The sequence below is a fragment of the Symphalangus syndactylus genome, chromosome 2, assembly GCF_028878055.3.
Source record: "Symphalangus syndactylus isolate Jambi chromosome 2, NHGRI_mSymSyn1-v2.1_pri, whole genome shotgun sequence".
Taxonomy (NCBI): domain Eukaryota; kingdom Metazoa; phylum Chordata; class Mammalia; order Primates; family Hylobatidae; genus Symphalangus; species Symphalangus syndactylus.
The window spans coordinates 34782036-34799453 of NC_072424.2; the positions used below are offsets into that span (position 1 = coordinate 34782036).

Here is a 17418-nt window from a genome sequence, read left to right on the forward strand (position 1 = left end):
GGGGTGCAAGATGTTAACAGGAACAATCCTTTGCCAAACAAGGAAAGAACTGCTTTTTGGGGGGAAGCGTGGCTGTATCCTAGCCAGGTGGCTGTGGCCGACAAGGACCACAAGGACAGCTCTCTGTCAGCTCTTCCCTCCAGCTGGCTCTCCAGCGGGGTGTTTCTTTAGTGTGGTTTTAGGCCAAGGGTTAAACAGAGATGACTTCATGTGAATTTTCAACTTTTATTTTTAAAATAGAGACAGAGCCTCACTATGTTGTCCAGGCCAGTCTCAAATTCCTGGGCTCCAGCGATCCTCCTGCCTTGGCTTCCCAAAGTGCTGGGATTACAGGCATGAGCCACTGCACCCTGCCCTTTTATTTTTAAAATAGAGACAGAGCCTCACTATGTTGTGCAGGCCAGTCTCAAACTCCCGGGCTCAAGTGGTCCTCCTGCCTTGGCCTCCCAAAGTGCTGGGATTACAGGCATGAGCCACCATGCCCTGCCAGTTTTCAACATTTCTGAAGAGTAGAAGGCAAAGAACTTTTCTGAGGGGGGATGCTCTGGTCATGTGCAGAGTAGTCCTAGGCTAGGCTGGGAAGTGGGACATCTGGGTTCCTGTCCCAGCTATGCCACCAATGGATGTGAGCACACTCCAGTGATAACCATGTTTGCATCAGTACTGGCAGCCCTGACGGTGTGTCCTTTGTGTAGAGAAGGAGTCTGAAGGCCTGAGCGGCTGGGCTGGGGTCTTGCAGACAATAAGGAGGGTGCTGCACCCACACGTGGCTGACTCCAGAGTCTGCTGCTTCCTACCTGGCCATGCCCCTTCCTTGGCAAATCACCACCCTGGCCCCTGGGTTTCTCCTCTGCTGAAGGAGAGGCCTCCCTGGATCCTCCCAGCTGCCAGGGGCTGTGAGCCTGTGATTGATTCTCTCTGGGAGGTGAAGGGAAGCCTAATTGCTAGTGGGATGGAGGATGTGTGTTAAGCCTCAGTTAAGCCCTTCCCCTGGGCTCCGCTTGGTTGGTTTTGGAGAAAGGCCGATGTCTAATGTCCTGCAGGCGAGTGCAGCCGTCTCTCCAGGGGCGGATTGGCCACTTGGGCCTCCTCACATTTAGCTCCTGGGGTGGAGGTCAGAGAGACAGCACCTGGTGCGGGCTCAGCCTCTGCTCCTGCCCCAGGACCTGTGGGAAGCAGAGATGCAGGTGGGAGGGGAGATGGAGCTAGGAGTCAGCAGGGGGACCCAGGTAGGTTATAACCCCCAGGAAAATCCCACAGCATTGAGTTTGAGGGGGTCCTCGGCGTCAGTCAGTTTTGTAGCATTCCTAACTATTTGCTTCTGTCTGGGCCCCCAGTTCTGTGTCTTCTTGGTCTCGGGCTCTCGGAGTCGCCTTTGTTCCTGGATGTTCCTCTAGGTGCACTCCCTCAGCAAGCACACCGCAGGCTTCTCAGACCACCCACACCTTTATTTAAAAAGATGGTGTCAACCGGCCACATGCGGTGGCTCATGCCTATAATCCCAGCACTTTGGGAGGCCGAGGCAGGCAGATCACGAGGTCAGAAGATCGAGACCATCCTGGCTAACATGGTGAAACCCTGTCCCTACTAAAAAATACAAAAAATTAGCCGGGCGTGGTGGCAGGCGCCTGTAGTCCCAGCTACTTGGGAGGCTGAGGCAGGACAATGGCGTGAACCGGGGAGGCAGAGGGCGCAATGAGCCGAGATCGCGCCACTGCACTCCAGCCTGGTCGACAGAGACGGACTCCATCTCAGAAAAAAAAAAAAAAAAGATGATGTCAACCAAAAATAAAATTTGACGGCCCCCTGCAACCATCTGAATACACTCCCTCCTCAGCCTGGGCACCCTAATATTGAACCTGAAAGACTGGTTCAGGCCATGAGAGGAAGTGGGGATCAGCCATGATTCATTATACTCCCGCAGCATCAATATCAGTGCAGACCTAAGATCTGATAAGAAACATTTACAATCTGTTCTCTCTGAAGCCTGCTGCCTGGAGGCTTCATTTGCATGATAAAACCTTGATCTCCACAAACCCTTATCTTAATCCAGACACTCCTTTCCAATGGTAGGAACTCTTTCAACCAATTGCCAATCAGAGTGTGTTTAAATCCACCTATGACCTGGAAGCCCCTCGTCCCCTGCTTAGAGTTGTCTCACCCTTCCAGATGGAACCAATGTAAATCTTATGTGTATTGATTGAAGAATTTTCCCTAAAGTGTATAACGCAAGCTGTACCCCATCCACCTTGGGCACATGTCATCAGGACCTCCTGAAGCTGTATCGCAGGTGTGTCCTTCACCTTGGCAAAATACACTTTCTGAACTGATTGAGACTTGTTTCAGATACTTTTTGGTTGACAGTGTCATTCAGTCCTGATCAAAGTAGTTCAATTTAGATAAATTTACACACAGGGAGATAGTCCAGTTCAGTTAAGAGCATAGGTATTAGAACTCAGCTAGACCTGGGTTCAAATCTTTTGCTCTGTAATTTATTAGCTGTATAACTTCAGGTAAGTTACTTAGCTTCTCTGAGCCTCACTTTCTTCTTGTACAATATGGGAATAACAGTGGTAGCTACCTCATTGGGCTGAAGACTAAATGAGCTAATGCATATACATGCTTTATGCTGTACTGGTAACTAGTTACGTTTAGTTGCTTAAACATTAGGTAACATTAAGTTATCAAAATGGTTTTACAATGTATCATGTGATACCTATTTACATATGATGTAAAGCAAAGCATACCCCCATTTATTATAATAATAGCCAATAGTCTATTTTGAGCTGATGAAGATAGGGGTGGCCTTTTACCTTATGTTCTGTATCAGGGTCACATGTCATAAATGCCCCATCTCTGGGTGGCAGCACTCAGGCCTGTTTGCTTTGGCTTTATGGCCCTCTCCTTGGTTGCGTTTCAGAAAAAACTCGCCATGGCATGAGGCTGCCTCTGTGTCATAGAGATAGGAAGGGAGAAGAGACTGGATTCAGCTCATTTTCTTGTGTATTACCCGAGCAGCCAAGCACAAAGCCTCACCATGCCTGCGGCAAACCCTGTTCCAGGCACCTGGGAGGTGGGCCAGTCTGATGGCAAGGTGTCTAAATGCCACTTCTCTTTGCTAACGTTCCTCCTTCTCATCATGGCCCAGGTCCCTGACCTCACTGGCTATTTTCTTCTTACTGGTAGAATCCCCCCAGCCCCACCCCCACAGACCTACAGGACACCGTGACTGTAGGTCAGAGACCCCAGAATCTGAATTTTTATGAAGCCCTCCCCTGGCTCCAGGTGATCCTAAAGGGCGCCCTGGCCTGGGAACCACCATTGAGGACCTACAGCCATTGCCACTCTCCTGAGGGAGGAAAGGAGGCAGAGGTCTCACCTGTGTCTTATCAGTGTCCTCCCTTAACTGTCCTTCTGGAGACACCCCTGCAGGTGTCTCTCCAAGGGAGAAGTTCAACAGAATAGCCCTGAGGCTGTGGGAGGGCACCCATTCCTCTAACTCAGGCCTCGCCCAGGAGAGACAGAAATAGTGGGAAGAGCAGGCCAGACTGTGTGGACCGGGGGCTTTCTCTCCTTCTCCAAGGATTCCTAAGTCAGTTCAGCCTTCCAGAGTGGCATGAGCTCTTGCAGAGCCTGATGGAGATTTGGGAACCGGGGTGACAGCCTGACCCTGAGATGCCTTCATTGTGAGGCTCCCAAAGAGAAAAGTTTTCCAGTCTCCCATGTGCTAACCCCTCTTCTTCAAATCCGTTTCTCATCCAGAAGGCCAGTGTGTTTGTTCAACATAGCAAAGTGTTTTCTGAGCACCTGCTCTGTGCCAGGCACTGAGCAAAGACAGGGATGCTGAGATGAATCACACATCTCTGAGCACTTCTGGTCCCCTGAAAGGCATTTCAGAGTGAGTTCTAAGGATCCACTGTAGCAAAATAAGCTGGGGTTTGTTAAAAGTGTAAACATCCGAGCCCTCAAAACCCAGGTCTGCAGAATTTCAGAGAGCGGGGTCCACCTGCAATTTCGGAAGGCCTCTTGTAGAGTCTCATTCACTCTAAAGTTTGTGAACCACTGGAAATTAGCTATCTAAAAAGGCCAGGCATGGTGGCTCATGCCTGTAATCCCAGCACTTTGGAAGGCCAAGGCAGGTGGATCATCTGAGGTCAGGAGTTCGAGACCCGTCTGGCCAACATGGCAAAACCCCATCTCTACTAAAAATACAAAAATTAACCAGGCATGGTGGCAGGCGCCTGTAATCCCAGCTACTTGGGAGGCTGAGTCAGGAGAATTGCTTGAACCAGGGAGGTGGAGGTTGCGGTGAACCGAGATCACGCCACTACACTCTAGCCTGGGCGACAGAATGAGACTCTGTCTCAAAAACAAACAAACAAAAATGTAATAACCTCAATTTTATGTTTATTGTATGAAATATATACAAATAAAAGGGAGGAAATTAAAACCACTCATTCCGATCCTACTTTCCTAAGATAATCATTGTTGGCATTTGATGAAATATCCCTCTAGGGGTGTGTGTGTGTGTGTGTGTGTGTGTGTGTGCATTTAGACATATATTGTAGCATCTATATGGTAACTGATACTGTGCTAGCCCCTAGGGACAGATGAGATGAGAAAAAGAGTGGTCCTGCCATATGGAACACCTGCAGTCATGTTACATGATGCCTGGCACAGACAGCTTGAAATCCAGCCTTGCTCACCTGCTCTTACCTTTTTCCCACAGGTATACATAATCAATGTGACCTGGTCTGACTCCACCTCCCAGACCATCTACCGGAGGTACAGCAAGTTCTTTGACCTGCAGGTGAGTTGGTCAGAGCTCGGACAGTGGCCCGAGTTTCTCTGGTGGGCTGGCCTCTCTCATACCCTCGCTTATCCAGGGAGCCCCCAACAGAGCTGTCAGGGTCAGAGTCTAGGTGGGAGCAGAGGGACAGAGGAGGGAAGCTCGAAGGTGTTGCTGGGCGCGTCTCAATCTTGCATACTGCAGGCAGACACTCGGGGCTTTGTTGGCCTCCTCCGATGGCCTTAACAGCCATGCTTTGTCACCCTCCCTTGCCTGCAGGGTAGGAAACTGTGGTGGAGAGGCGGGAGGATGGCGGGAGGTGCTGTGTGCCTGAACAGACGTGTGTCTATAAACATCCAGGGTGAGACAGAAGCCACCACATCATTGCAGGCAAAGAAAGCAAACACACAGGGAAGACCGAAACAGAAAATAAGCAATTTTTTCAACTACAGGCACAAACTAGGCATACATACCGCAGTGTCTGTCTAACCGAATGAGGCACTTGCCACCCAGTTTGTACGTGTACGTGGTAAGTGTGTGTCTCTAAGACACAAAGGCATGTTCACAAGGGAATGGTAGTATGGGTCCCACAGCTACCCTGCAGACACCCCCTTGGTGCCAGCTAAGTTAGGCCTCTTTGGGTTGCAAGTGATTGTTTTACACTTGCACTGGCTTAGACACAAAGGAAACGTGATTGGAAGGAGGGACCAGGGAAGCCTGTGCAACCGACCACATGGTGAGAAGGGCAGTGAGGCAGAGGCTTCAGGAATGCCTGAAACCAGGATCTGCTCTCCCTCTGTCTTGTCTCTGCTTCCCTCTGGCACTGCCCTCAGCTTCTGTTACCTCACACCCTGAGGAATATGGCTGTCAGCAGCTCTAGAATTTTATATCTTTTGGCTCCCAACAGAGGGGAGATTGACTGTTTCCCAGTTCCAAGTTGAAAAATCCCAGGGACGATTTTGACTGGTCTGGCTTGGGTCAGGTGCCCTCTCTGGACCAATCAGTATGACTGGGAGTTGAGGGTCTTTTAGCACAGACATGGCCACTAGGGAGCCCACCTCTGTGGATCACAGGCAAGTACTAGAGAAGGGAGAATCAGTGTGAGTTGAGCAGCAGCCCTTTCAGATAGAGCCAAGATGTTCTAGATTCCTCTCAGGGCTGTGAGCCTGGTTTAGGCCAATAAGAATGCAAAGAGACACCCACTTCTACCCTCACAGCCAGGGTCCACTCCTTTCTTGGCAGGCCTTTGGTTGTCAGTCATCTTGGAGAGGTCATCTTGGGTGCCGTGTGCTTGCCCCCAATACCTGATTCTATCTCATTGTCCTCATTGCCCTACCTATGAGACAAGCCAAGGGTGAGCTAGCTTCCTGTATTACAAATCCTCTCTTAATCCAACAATGTGGGATTGAATATCCCATTGAATGTGGGATTGAAAGCCACTCCTTACTCTCCAGCCTTCTTCCTCTTCCCTCCTCAATTCATGTCCAGTCTCCTTAATTCCGGTGTAATCTGGTGGGGTTTGCTGATACCCCATCAATGGGTGCAGTGTGTTGGACAGGAAGTGATAACTCAGTTGGGGAGAGGGAACCCTGAAAGGACTCATTGATGAGCTGGAGGGGCCTGAAAGCCAGTGGAAACTTCCAAATCAGAACTTTTCTTCCCCCTCTTCCCTTATGGTCCCCCACCCCCCCTGCATTGCAGAATCTCAGGAGAAAGGAATGCTGCTCCCCCCCACCACCTCCCTTGCCTGGAGGGCTCATTCCCTGTGTGTGGAAAGGGGACAGGCAAGCAGGGAGCAGCTAGTGCAGTGTGCTGGCCCTAGCTTGGCAATGGCCATGAGCTTGGCCAGGCTTGGCCATGTGGGTCATTGCTGACCTGTAGATGCAGTTTGGGAAGGGGTTGGAATTGTTCTTTGGAAATTAACTTATGAGCCAAGCATAGCATCTTTACGAACCCATTTTACCTGCCATGGTGAGTTTTAGTGGCATTCATTTTGAAAAGCCTTGCTTATTTATCAGTTCGCTGATTTTGGTATGGTGGATCCTATAGAGGAAGAACAAAAGGAGTTACTCCATCTCTGGTCACTGGTGCACCTCACAACTCATGTCCCTGAGAGGTTGTGTAAGAGAGCAGCTTAGAGTTTAGGCACTGGGGGCACATTGCCTGGGACCAGTTACTGCTGTCACCATGTAACTCCGGACAGGCTTCTTCACTTCTCTAGGCTTGCTTTTCTCATCTGTAGTGTGAAGGTTCGAATTGCCTGCCCAGTAGGGTTGTTAGGAGGAACGAATGAGTGAATCCACGTTTCTCCCAACACTTAGTTGCCTAGTGAGTTGCCTGGTGTTGCCAGGTTGCAGGGATGTTGGGCTGCATGGCTGGGGGGCGTCTAGTGGCTGGAGACCCACTCGCTGATGTTGCTTTGTGGCTTCCCTCACTTGGCATCACTCTGTGGTGAGCTCCCTGTGCCCAGTCCCTGCCGGCATATTCAGAGCCAGGTAGGCCTCAGGCTCCTCTCTGAAGCTGTCCTAGGGGGCAGGGTGGGAGCCCATTGGGAGCTGGGGTGTGGCCCAGGGGCAGCTCTCAGAAATGTTTTGCTGTTTTCCTTTTTGGCTGACCCTGAGAATCCCAGGCTCACCAGGCCCGCCTCCAGGGAGCTGCTCCCCGGGTTTCACCAACTCATGGTTCTAAGCCTCCTGGGGGCCGTAGACCCCTCTGTGAATCTGATGGAAGCCCTCTCCCCAGGAAAAGAGTGGATACATACAATTTTACTTACAGTGGCAAGTGTTCACAGACCCCCTGTGAACCCCCAGTGAAGAACTAGCCAGGTGCGGTGGTGTGCCTGTAGTTCCAGCTATTCAGGAAGCTGAGGTGGGACGATCACTTGAGCCTGGCAGGTCGTGGCTGCAGTGAGCTATGATTGCACCACTGCACTCCAGCCTGGGTGACAGAGTGAGACCCTGTCTCAAAAAAAAAAAAAAGGAACTGCTGAGCTAAACCAGTTTAGATCATGAATCATACATTCACACCCGATACTACTTGGGCAGCATTTGGGGGTCTATTCGGATAACAACAGGAGGCCTGGACACCCCTTTGACCCCTTTGATAGACCCCTGGTTCCCCCCTGTACAAGTTGGTTCCCTGCACCCCAGTGTGGGTCTCCCCATACTTCCCCTCCCTTATGTCTCCCTCTTCAGATGTTTTCCTTTGTTCCCGAAGGCCAGGCACCCACGAGGCGGCCTTAGGTTCCCACCTCTGTCGCACAGCCCGGGAACCATGTGCAAAGCGATCCCAAGCGGTCCCTGACCCTCTCTGGTCGTGAGTTGAGGGCCGTGGGGTATGTGCAGATCCAGTTTCATTCGAAACAGCACATGGACCCTCTGTTTCTCCCTCTGAGGGCACACAGAGAGATGGACACTTGCACCCTGCCCTTCACGCTCTGCAGCCATGAGGCCAGGAAGCACTTGAAGGGTGCTCTGCCATCTGAATAGAAACCCCACACTCTTCGGTTTTTCCATTTCTCTCCACAGCAGCTTCCACATCAGCACAGCCCTTCCCCACCCCTCACCCCCACACTCCCCAACTTCTCCCAAATTCTAAGATCTGAAGCAGAGCGTTTGTCTGGTTATTATCTTCAAAGCTCCTGCCTGGACCTAACTGCCCTGCATGTGAAGCTCTCAGTAGATCCTTGGAAGTGAACAGTCTCAGGCACACACCAGCCCTGAGAACAGCAAGCAGGAGGGAGCCAAGAGCCTGAGGCTTGTCCTTGGAGAAGGTTCATCGTCCCTTTGGGGTGACTCACGGCATTAAGGCCAGGGTACTTAGAATTCTGGTGGTGCATTGAGGAGCTGTTCACAGGGAATGGGGAAAGTCAGAGGGTTGGGAGAGACGGCGAGAACCCCCGCCCCGATCACCTAGTAACTGCTCATTCCACGCTTTTTGAAGCCTTACGACTGTGCAGAGCAGAGCCATTTATCTCAGCGTCCCCTTCCCATCCCACCACCCACCTTCTTCACTCACAGCTTACCTGCCACCTGTGAGGCCCTGGATTAGGGTTGCCAGATAAATATGAGATGTCCAATTAAATTTACATTTCAGATAAACAGCAAATGGTTTTTTTAAGAATAAGTGTGGGCACTGGGCATGGTGGCTCATGCCTATAATCCCAGCACTTTGAGAGGCCAAGGTGGGAGAATTGCTTGAGTTCAGTAGTTCAAGACCAGCCTGGGCAATGTGGCATGATCCCGTCTCTACAAAAAATAAAAAAAATTAGCCGAGTGTGGTGGCATGCACCTGTAGTTCCAGCTACTCAGGAGGCTGAGTTGGGATAATTGCTTGAGGCCAGGGAGGTCCAGGCTGCAGTGAGCTGTGATTGCGCCACTGCACTGCAGCCTGGGCGACAGAGTAAGACCCTATCTCGAAAAAAAAAAAGATGTTCCAAACATTGCATGGCATATACTTACACTAAAAAAAGTTATTTGTTGTTTATCTGAAATTCAAATTTAATTGTGCATCCTGTATTTTCACTTGTTAAATCTGGGAGCCCCAGCCTGGCTGAGTGTGAGAGGAAAGGGTGGAAGTAGAAAGATGGCAGTCCAGGCTGGCTCCGGGTAAGAGTGGATGGGCCTGTGCTAAGGCCCCCCAGGCAGCAGCTTTTGTACAGAGCAGAAGTGGCGCAGGCTGAGGAACACACTTTTGAGAAGGACAAGGTCTCTTCCTGCCAGGAATCTACATCTCGTGGGGAAGGCAAACTTGGAAACAGTTAAGTCCACTGTAGATGAAATAAATACTAGATTGAGGTACAAGCAACATGCTATGAGATGAAGAGGAAAGAAGCAGCATTCTTGGGAGAGGGAACAAAGAAGATATCCATATGGTCTCTCTCTCTCTTTTTTTTTTTTTTACATTTATTTATTTAGTTTTTAGAGACAGGGTCTCGCTGTGTCACCCAGGCTGGAGTGCAGTGATGTGATCATGGTTCACTGAAGCCTCGACCTCCCAGGTTCAAGAGATTTTCCAGCCTGACCCTTCCAAGTAGCTGGGATCACAGATGCATGCCACCATGACTAGCTAATTTTTTTTTATTTTTTGTAGAGACAGGGTCCCACTATGTTGCTCAGGCTGGTCTCAAACTCCTGGGCTCAAGTGATCCTCCCGCCTCGGTCTTCCAAAGTATTGGGATTACAGGCATGAGCCACCACACCCAGCCCCCATATGGTCTTAATTAGTGACAGCGGCCTAGGATGACATAGCCAAACACCTACACTCTAGTTTGGGGGTATTTGGTTGTTTTTTTGAGAATCCTTATTAGGATAAAGTATGTCTCTAATTTCCTTTCCTTCCTTCCTTCCTTCCTTCCTTCCTTCCTTCCTTCCTTCCATCCTTCCTTCCTTCTATCCTCCCTTCCTCTCTCCCTTTCTCCCTCCCTTCCTTCTTTCCTTCCTCCCATCCTTCCAATATTAAGTGTCTGCCTTGTACATCCAGGCGGTATGCCAGCTCTGGGACACATTGATGATCCAAAGCAGATCTGGTTCCTGCCTTTATGGGTCTCACAGCTTAGTGAGGGAAGACAGATTTTAGTTAAAAAACAAAAACAAACAATATTGTTTTACACCATTCCAGATGTAACAAAGGAAGGTGCCATAGACATCTTATAGGGAAACCTTATACTCTGGGATCAGGGCAGGCTTCCTGAAGAAGTAAGTTTTATCTGACACATCAGTGAGTTATTTTATCTTATTTTACTTTTGAGATGAGAGACTCTTTTGTGTTTCTAATGAAAGCCAAAGACTCTCTCCCCAGACAAGTGCATGAATGTGCATCTATAATTCTAATAACCTTTTTGGTTATTCATACCCCACCTGAAATCCATCCATGAGCATCAGGATAATGCCCTCTGCTCCTCCCCAGACCTTCTTCTCTCCCCATATCTCCTGCCATGAGCCTTCAGACCCAGACTCACACACAGGGGCTGCCCACTCAGAACTCCCAGGTACGGAGGATTTAAAGCTGTACTGTCCAATGCGGTGGCCACTAGCCACCTGTGGCTATTTAAAGTTAATTAAAAATTTTTGAAATTAAATTTTAAAAATTAAACAAAATAAAAGTAAATGTTTAGTTCCTTGGTTGCACTTGCTAGATCACAAGTACTCAGTGGCGGCCGTGGCTAGTGGTTGTGTATTGGGCAGATATAGAACATTTCTATTATCACAGAAAATTCTATTAGACTGGTAGTTTAGACAACTTTGAACACACAACAGACTTGAGCTGGCTTTCTGGCCACCCTACAGTGATCTGTCACCTCCCAGCCCCTTCCCGGGTTGCCCCCTGAAGTCTTCTAGGGCCCTGGCAAGAAGAGGGAGATTATTCTCCTGCATAGTTTGCCCATCCTTAGAGCATTTCAGCTCAGCAGCTATTCCAAACACTTCTTCTGGAAACCAGGTCAGTTTCCCAAGAGGGCTTCTAAGAGCCTTTCAGATGTCAAATTAAGAACAGGGAAGAGGTGAAGCTCTTAGCCTCCAAGTGGAAATTGGTTTCTTCTAAAAATAACTCACCACTCAGCCTTATCTGACCAGGAAAAGGACCTGTCCCAGGGGAAGCTGACCAGGACAGGGCCTAATGTCGAGGCCCATTTGGTGATTAAGGGCCTGGGTTGCTTGGAGGTGCAGTTGAGGTGGGAGGAGGGGTGGCAGATGCCCTTTTCAGTTGCTTTCTCACCGGTGGCTGGACCACGCTTCCAGCCTTTGTCTGTTTCCTTGCACAGCTCCTTCCTGGTCCCACTGAGGAGGGGCCGGAAGGCTCTCTGAAGCCCTGGCTCCATGGACGACTGTTTCACAACCTGACCTACAAGGCACTGGGCTACAGTAATTGCTCTGCAAACACCGACTCCACTGTGCTGCTGGTGCTTTAGTCTGAACTCTGGCCAGCGAGTGCACAGGGTCAATATTTGATCAGAGCTGGGAGAGGCCCTTTATTTTCCCCCGCACCACTTGGAAGATAGAGTTAAGAGGGTTGTTCAGGTTTGCTCATTGGCACTGAAGGACTTAACCTATTTTGACAAGCTTTTCTCTCTCTTCCTTATTCATCTCTCCAGACTCTCCACCCATGCACCCCACCCCAGGGTCACACTCACTTTCCAGATCTCCAACAGCCCACCTCATGATGGGTGAAAAAATTATAATTCCTGAATCACTCATAACCAGCCTTGGAATGAATGTGTATGTGCGTGTGGATGTGTACTGATGTCACTTATGGAGCTTTATGGGATCATTGCATTTTTAGAGTTAGAGGAGTTCTTATTCCGAGTGCCTCACTTTGCAGGTAACAAATTGTGTTAATTTTTCTATTCATTAAATTTATATAAGCTTTCATTTGGTTTAATATCCAGAGCAGGCCTCAGCTGAGATCAACCTGGGGTGATCCCAGTGTGTGCCAAGAACCAACCTGAAAGCAGAAAAGAGGGGGAAATGTCTCTTCCGCAGGCACTCTGCCTTTTAATCATTGAGGGAATTTGTTCGAGATCACTGACCCTAGACTACAGCGTTGGGGCCACAGCCTGGGGAGGTAACCTGCTAAGTTCTAAGAATGATCTTGTACCAAGGATTGCAGAGAGCTCCAGCACACCTGGTGTGGCAGTGCCAGCTCCAGAATGTGCTGAGCATGGGTCATTTTGAATCCTCACATGCCCTAGACAGAGGAGAACATCAGCCTTGACTGAGGTCATTCACTGGTCCCAGGCAGGCACAGACAGCCTCATGTTGTTTGCAATGGCAAAAATGGGAAACAGCCTAAAAGACCATCCATACAGAGTCGCTAAGTCAACTGTGGTATTCTCACAGCACTTAGTACAACAGTCAAAGCAAATGAGACTGATCCATGGGTGGATCTCCAAGAAACATTCTGAACAAGCAATGCAAGTTTCAAAACAGTATTTATAGTATGATAATAATTATATTAAAAAAACTCCAACAACAAGGTATATATTTTGCAGGCACACATCCAGCATATGAATGTAAATGTTTTTTAATCTAGAAGGCTGTACTCCAGATTGGTATCCGAGTCATCTCTAGATGGGGGTTAGGGATATCAGTGGGAGGAAGGACTTGATAAAGTGGGAACCTTATCTTAATGTTTTACGCTTTTAGAAAAGGAGAATGCATTCATATATTATTTGCAACATTAATATTGAATAGTTAAAGAGACACCTATGTGGGGAGCTAGGGTTGGTGGGAAGTAAAAAATAAAATATGTCTTTCCTGATCATTATGGTATAATGGGACAGAAAGCACAGGTGAAAAAAGTAAACATAAGAACATGTCTAACAAGGAGAACATAAAACTCATTATAAAAATCACATTACCTCATATTTCCTGGACCATCATTCTAGATCATTCCTGTGGAATGTAAACTGGTTAGATCCCATTACCACCAACCCCAGGGACCTGTCCAAATTATCTTGTCCAACTGGAATCTTGTATTCAGATATTACTCAAAATCTGCGAACTACATATTGAGGCAGGAAGCACTTGGGCGGGGGTTCTTGTGTCATGACGAAACTGTACTCAGAGTTGTGTGTTGCTGGGGCACAGTGGCTAAGGGCATGCACTCCGGGGCCAGGGCGCTTGGGTTTCAAGAGCAGCCCCAGCACTTACTGCCTAAGCTTTGATGAGTGATTTAACCTCTCTGTGCTTGATTTCTCATCTGTATAATGGGTGTATAGTAATAACTGCCTCACTGGGTAACAGGAAAAATAAAATGAAACTGTTCATATAAAGAAAGCCCTTAATATAGGACTGGCACAGAGACTCTAGACAGGGAAGCTGAAATGTCACCAATTAGGCCCTCAGAAGCTTAAAACTCCAAAAAGCCAGAGAGCCCCACTCCATCTAGAGACAGAAGTTTCTTCCTGCGCCCCATTAATATAGACATCACTTTCACCAAATAGCTCGGTCTGCCTCCAGGGGAGAGAGGCAGAAGGCAGTGTTAAAGGTTTTCTAGATAAATGCTTTTCACCTCCAAAGTTTAACTACAAACCTATTTCCCTTCCAACAATGCTGTTAGGAAAACATTGTTTTTTAAAAAGTAATTATTAGTTGACAGCTTTTCCTTGCTCCTGGAAAGAGGCATCTTTGATTCCTGAAGGAACACAGAGGGGTTCCAGGGGAGCCTTGTGGGGCTTCCATCGGCTCTTGGGGATTCCCTGGCTGGCTGCGCTCCACCTGGGAGCTGGCTGGGCTCCAGCGCCCCTTTCAACTTGTGCCTGTGGCCTGAGTATGAACTCCAGCTTCCTCCTGCCTCTCCTGAGTTCCCCTTTGGCAGATCCTGTTGGCAGGTGAGGGGGTTGTGGAATATTGGGAGAGGAAGACCAGGGTGAACTGGCACCTCTGGGCAGGCTCAGGATGGGAAAGCCAGTTACCACTGAGTTTGAATCCTGGGGTTACCTGCGGTCTGGCTGGAGGGAAAAGTTTGGGTTGATCTTTTTTCCCCTTTAAGCAGATGGAGTTTGCAACTTCTCATGCAGTTTCCCAACCTTGTGGGTTTAGGAAGACCCTTGTGCTTGTGGGGGCCTCTCAGGTCCAGAGCAACTCCGGACCTGGTTCCAAACAGATGGAGAGAGGTATGGAAGGAAGGTGGTGGCAGCGGGGATACAGCATCTGGGAGAGGTCTCTGCATATCTGTGCATAAAGGGAGATAAGACCCAGAGAGCTGAGCTCAGGCCCTGAGAACCACCGCCTCGGGGCCTGCCCTCAGGAGAACTTTCTACCCAGCCAGAGCCTGTGGACGTCAAGAGAGCTGGTGAACTTGTGTGACACTGAAGCTGCTGGGAGTTGTCAGATATGCACCGTGCTGTAGGTGTGCGTGGGAAATCACACCTTTCCTATACAGATGAGGACTCGGTCTGTGAGCCTCATTTTGGATGGTTGTGTGCATTTGATCCAATCCCAGCGTATTCACAGTGTTCACAGGGTGTTCGGCCAAATCCTGTTCCTAATGGACTCAAGGCCCTGTCAGATCAGACCCTCATTTGTGCAGTGGAAAATCAAAAGCCATCTCTGCCCTTTGCTGTACCCCCAGCCTCTCCATGGGGTCAGTGTGGGATTTTCATACAGTGGGGGAAGCTCTTTTGTAAACTGGGGAAAATTGTAAGAAGCTGGAATGTCCTCTGGGTGTCAATCCTTGGCACTGTTCATTGGCTCTAAACTTCTGGGTGACGTCTTGTGAGTGTGAGTGCTAGGAGCCTTGGGGGCATCACTGCTCCCCCAATGACTGTCCAGCAGGGCTGAGAATGTCCCTTTCAGGGAGAGAAATCAGCTGTGTGCAAATAGCACAATATGGGAAGTACATGTTTGTCAACTGATGTTAACTATGTCCGCTGGGAAATCAGTGGTGGAATTATAAGTTTTCCAGCCAAGAAGCCCTTAGAGATATCTAGCAGGATGACAAGTATCTGGCACTTATGTTGCCATCTCCCACTCATGCCTACAGCAGACATCACTAATTGATCATGGCATTCTCCCGTCCTGTACCCATGGCAGACATTGTTAATTGATTACGACCCCAGACATGGTCTCAGAGTCTTTCTAAAAAATAAAACCAAGTATCTTTAGGAAGTCACTACCTATCAGTTGGCAATGGCACCTTGAGCTGAAACTAACTGGTCGCCCTCTGATCTTGCCCATTTTCCTTATTTGACAGACAAGGAAATGAGGTCCCAAGCAGGGAGTGATTTGTCCAAGATCACAGCAAGTGACAGCAGGACTAGAACTCCAGTACTCTCGCTTCTAGCTCACTCCAGTCTGGGTTCCTAGCCTTCCGCTCAGAAGTCCTCTTTCTGGGCCGGGCGCGGTGGCTCACGCCCGTAATCCCAGCACTTTGGTAGGCCGAGGCGGGCGGATCACGAGGTCAGGAGATCGAGACCATCCTGGCTAACACGTGAAACCCCGTCTCTACTAAAAATACAAAAAAATTAGCCAGGGGTTATGGCGGGCGCCTGTAGTCCCAGCTACTCGGGAGGCTGAGGCAGGAGAATGGCGTGAACCCAGGAGGCGGAGTTTGCAGTGAGCCGAGATCGCGTCACTGCACTCCAGCCTGGGCGACAGAGCGAGACTCCATCTCTAAAAAAAAAAAAAAAAAAAAAAAAAGTCCTCTTTCTGTTTTTGGCTGATGAGGGCAGGAAGCTTCTGTTGCCTCACTGAGAGTGCCTGGAGGGAGTGGTGGGGAACCATTCACTCTAGAGAGAAGCTGCCTTTGCAAAGAGCTGAAGACTTCTCTCTAGATCCCAGAAAGGTCGCTGGTGGCTCCCTCCCAGGCTCAGCCGCTTCCTGGAGCTCAGCCCACATCTCCTGCCCACCGTCACCTGCCTCTCTCATTGTTGAATAATAAACCCCAGCTTTGCCAGGGGCAGTGTCAGAGTCGGCTCACACCACCTGCATGACTGCTCAGAGCTGCACACTTTGTTTTCCTGGTGTACAGTGTCATGTCAGGGTGTGTTTGGGTGTCACGTCAGGGAGGCGTTGGAATGCAGTTGCTGCCTCTGCCACCTCCTTCCTCCTCTGCTCCTAGGCCCAAAGGTCCGACTTAGAAAATTCAGCTCTGCCCCTACTGGGCCCTCATCTTACCCCTCTTTGGATAACCAACAGGAAAGTTGTCTGGAAAGTGTGTTGGGTGACAGTGCCCCCCCTCCAAACTGGAGAATGAAGGGAAGGAGGATCTTTGGTGGTGGCCAGGTGAGTGTTGTGTGTGTGTGTGTGCGTGTACGTATACACACCCTGTGAAGCTTCAGGTGTGACCAGGTCACTCTCTTCCTGCTGGAGGGAATTTCAAGTGCCTCCTGAAACCTCTAGAGGAGCACTAGCTACGTGCCTGACTCCATGCATGGTGCTGGGGACCCTAAGGGGAAAATCTAGAGTCATTCTAGGTGAAAGAGCCCTCAGCTGGCAGAGCATGAGGGTAGAATGCACAGAACGGGTGTTGCCGCACTAAGTGGGCAGCCCAGGATGTAGACTTAGACTACCTGCATCATGCCTGCATGCTGTGGGCATTCCCTTCGGCTTGTGGGGGCAGCTTCGATCTGGGGCCTGAAGGTCTTGACATCCTGGTCCTCCCACCCCCCCCATCCTCCCCCACTGACGATGGCAGCAGCTGGTTTTGTTTTTGACTCTTTTGGAATGAGGCATGTGGGGAGTCTGGTAAGCTATGGGAGCCTGAGCTGTGGGCTTTTCTGAGGGAAGATAGAGTTATTTGTCCCTCTGGGAGGCAATCTGCCACCAGCGTGATGACCGGGAGATGTGAGCTGCATTGATTACCTCATCGGCAGCCCCCGCCCCAGGCTGGACCTCAGCTTCCTGATGATTTTAGGGGCTGCCATCTCTGTGTCTCAGGGACACTAGTTTATTTTATTTTATTTTATTTTTTGAGACAGAGTCTTGCTCTGACACCTAGACTGGAGTGCAGTGGTGTGATCTCAGCTCACTGCAAGCTCCGCCTCCCGGGTTCAAGCAATTCTCCTGCCTCAGCCTCCCGAGTAGCTGGGATTACAGGCACCTGCCACCATGCCTGGCTAATTTTTGTATTTTTAGTAGAGACGGGGTTTCTCCATGTTGGCCAGGCTGGTCTCGAGCTCCAGACCTCAG

At 49.5% G+C, this 17418-nt stretch overlaps 1 protein-coding gene across 3 annotated transcripts in view; it reads left to right on the forward strand.

Annotated features, from left to right (window-relative positions):
• SH3PXD2A (SH3 and PX domains 2A) overlaps window positions 1–17418 on the forward strand; it is a 258622-nt gene that overhangs the window by 49667 nt on the left and 191537 nt on the right. For all 3 annotated transcript variants that reach the window (XM_055250078.2, XM_055250094.2, XM_055250086.2), the window contains exon 2: window positions 4730–4810. In XM_055250078.2, the coding sequence (XP_055106053.2) occupies window positions 4730–4810 (81 nt within the window). The remainder of the gene's footprint in view (window positions 1–4729; window positions 4811–17418) is intronic.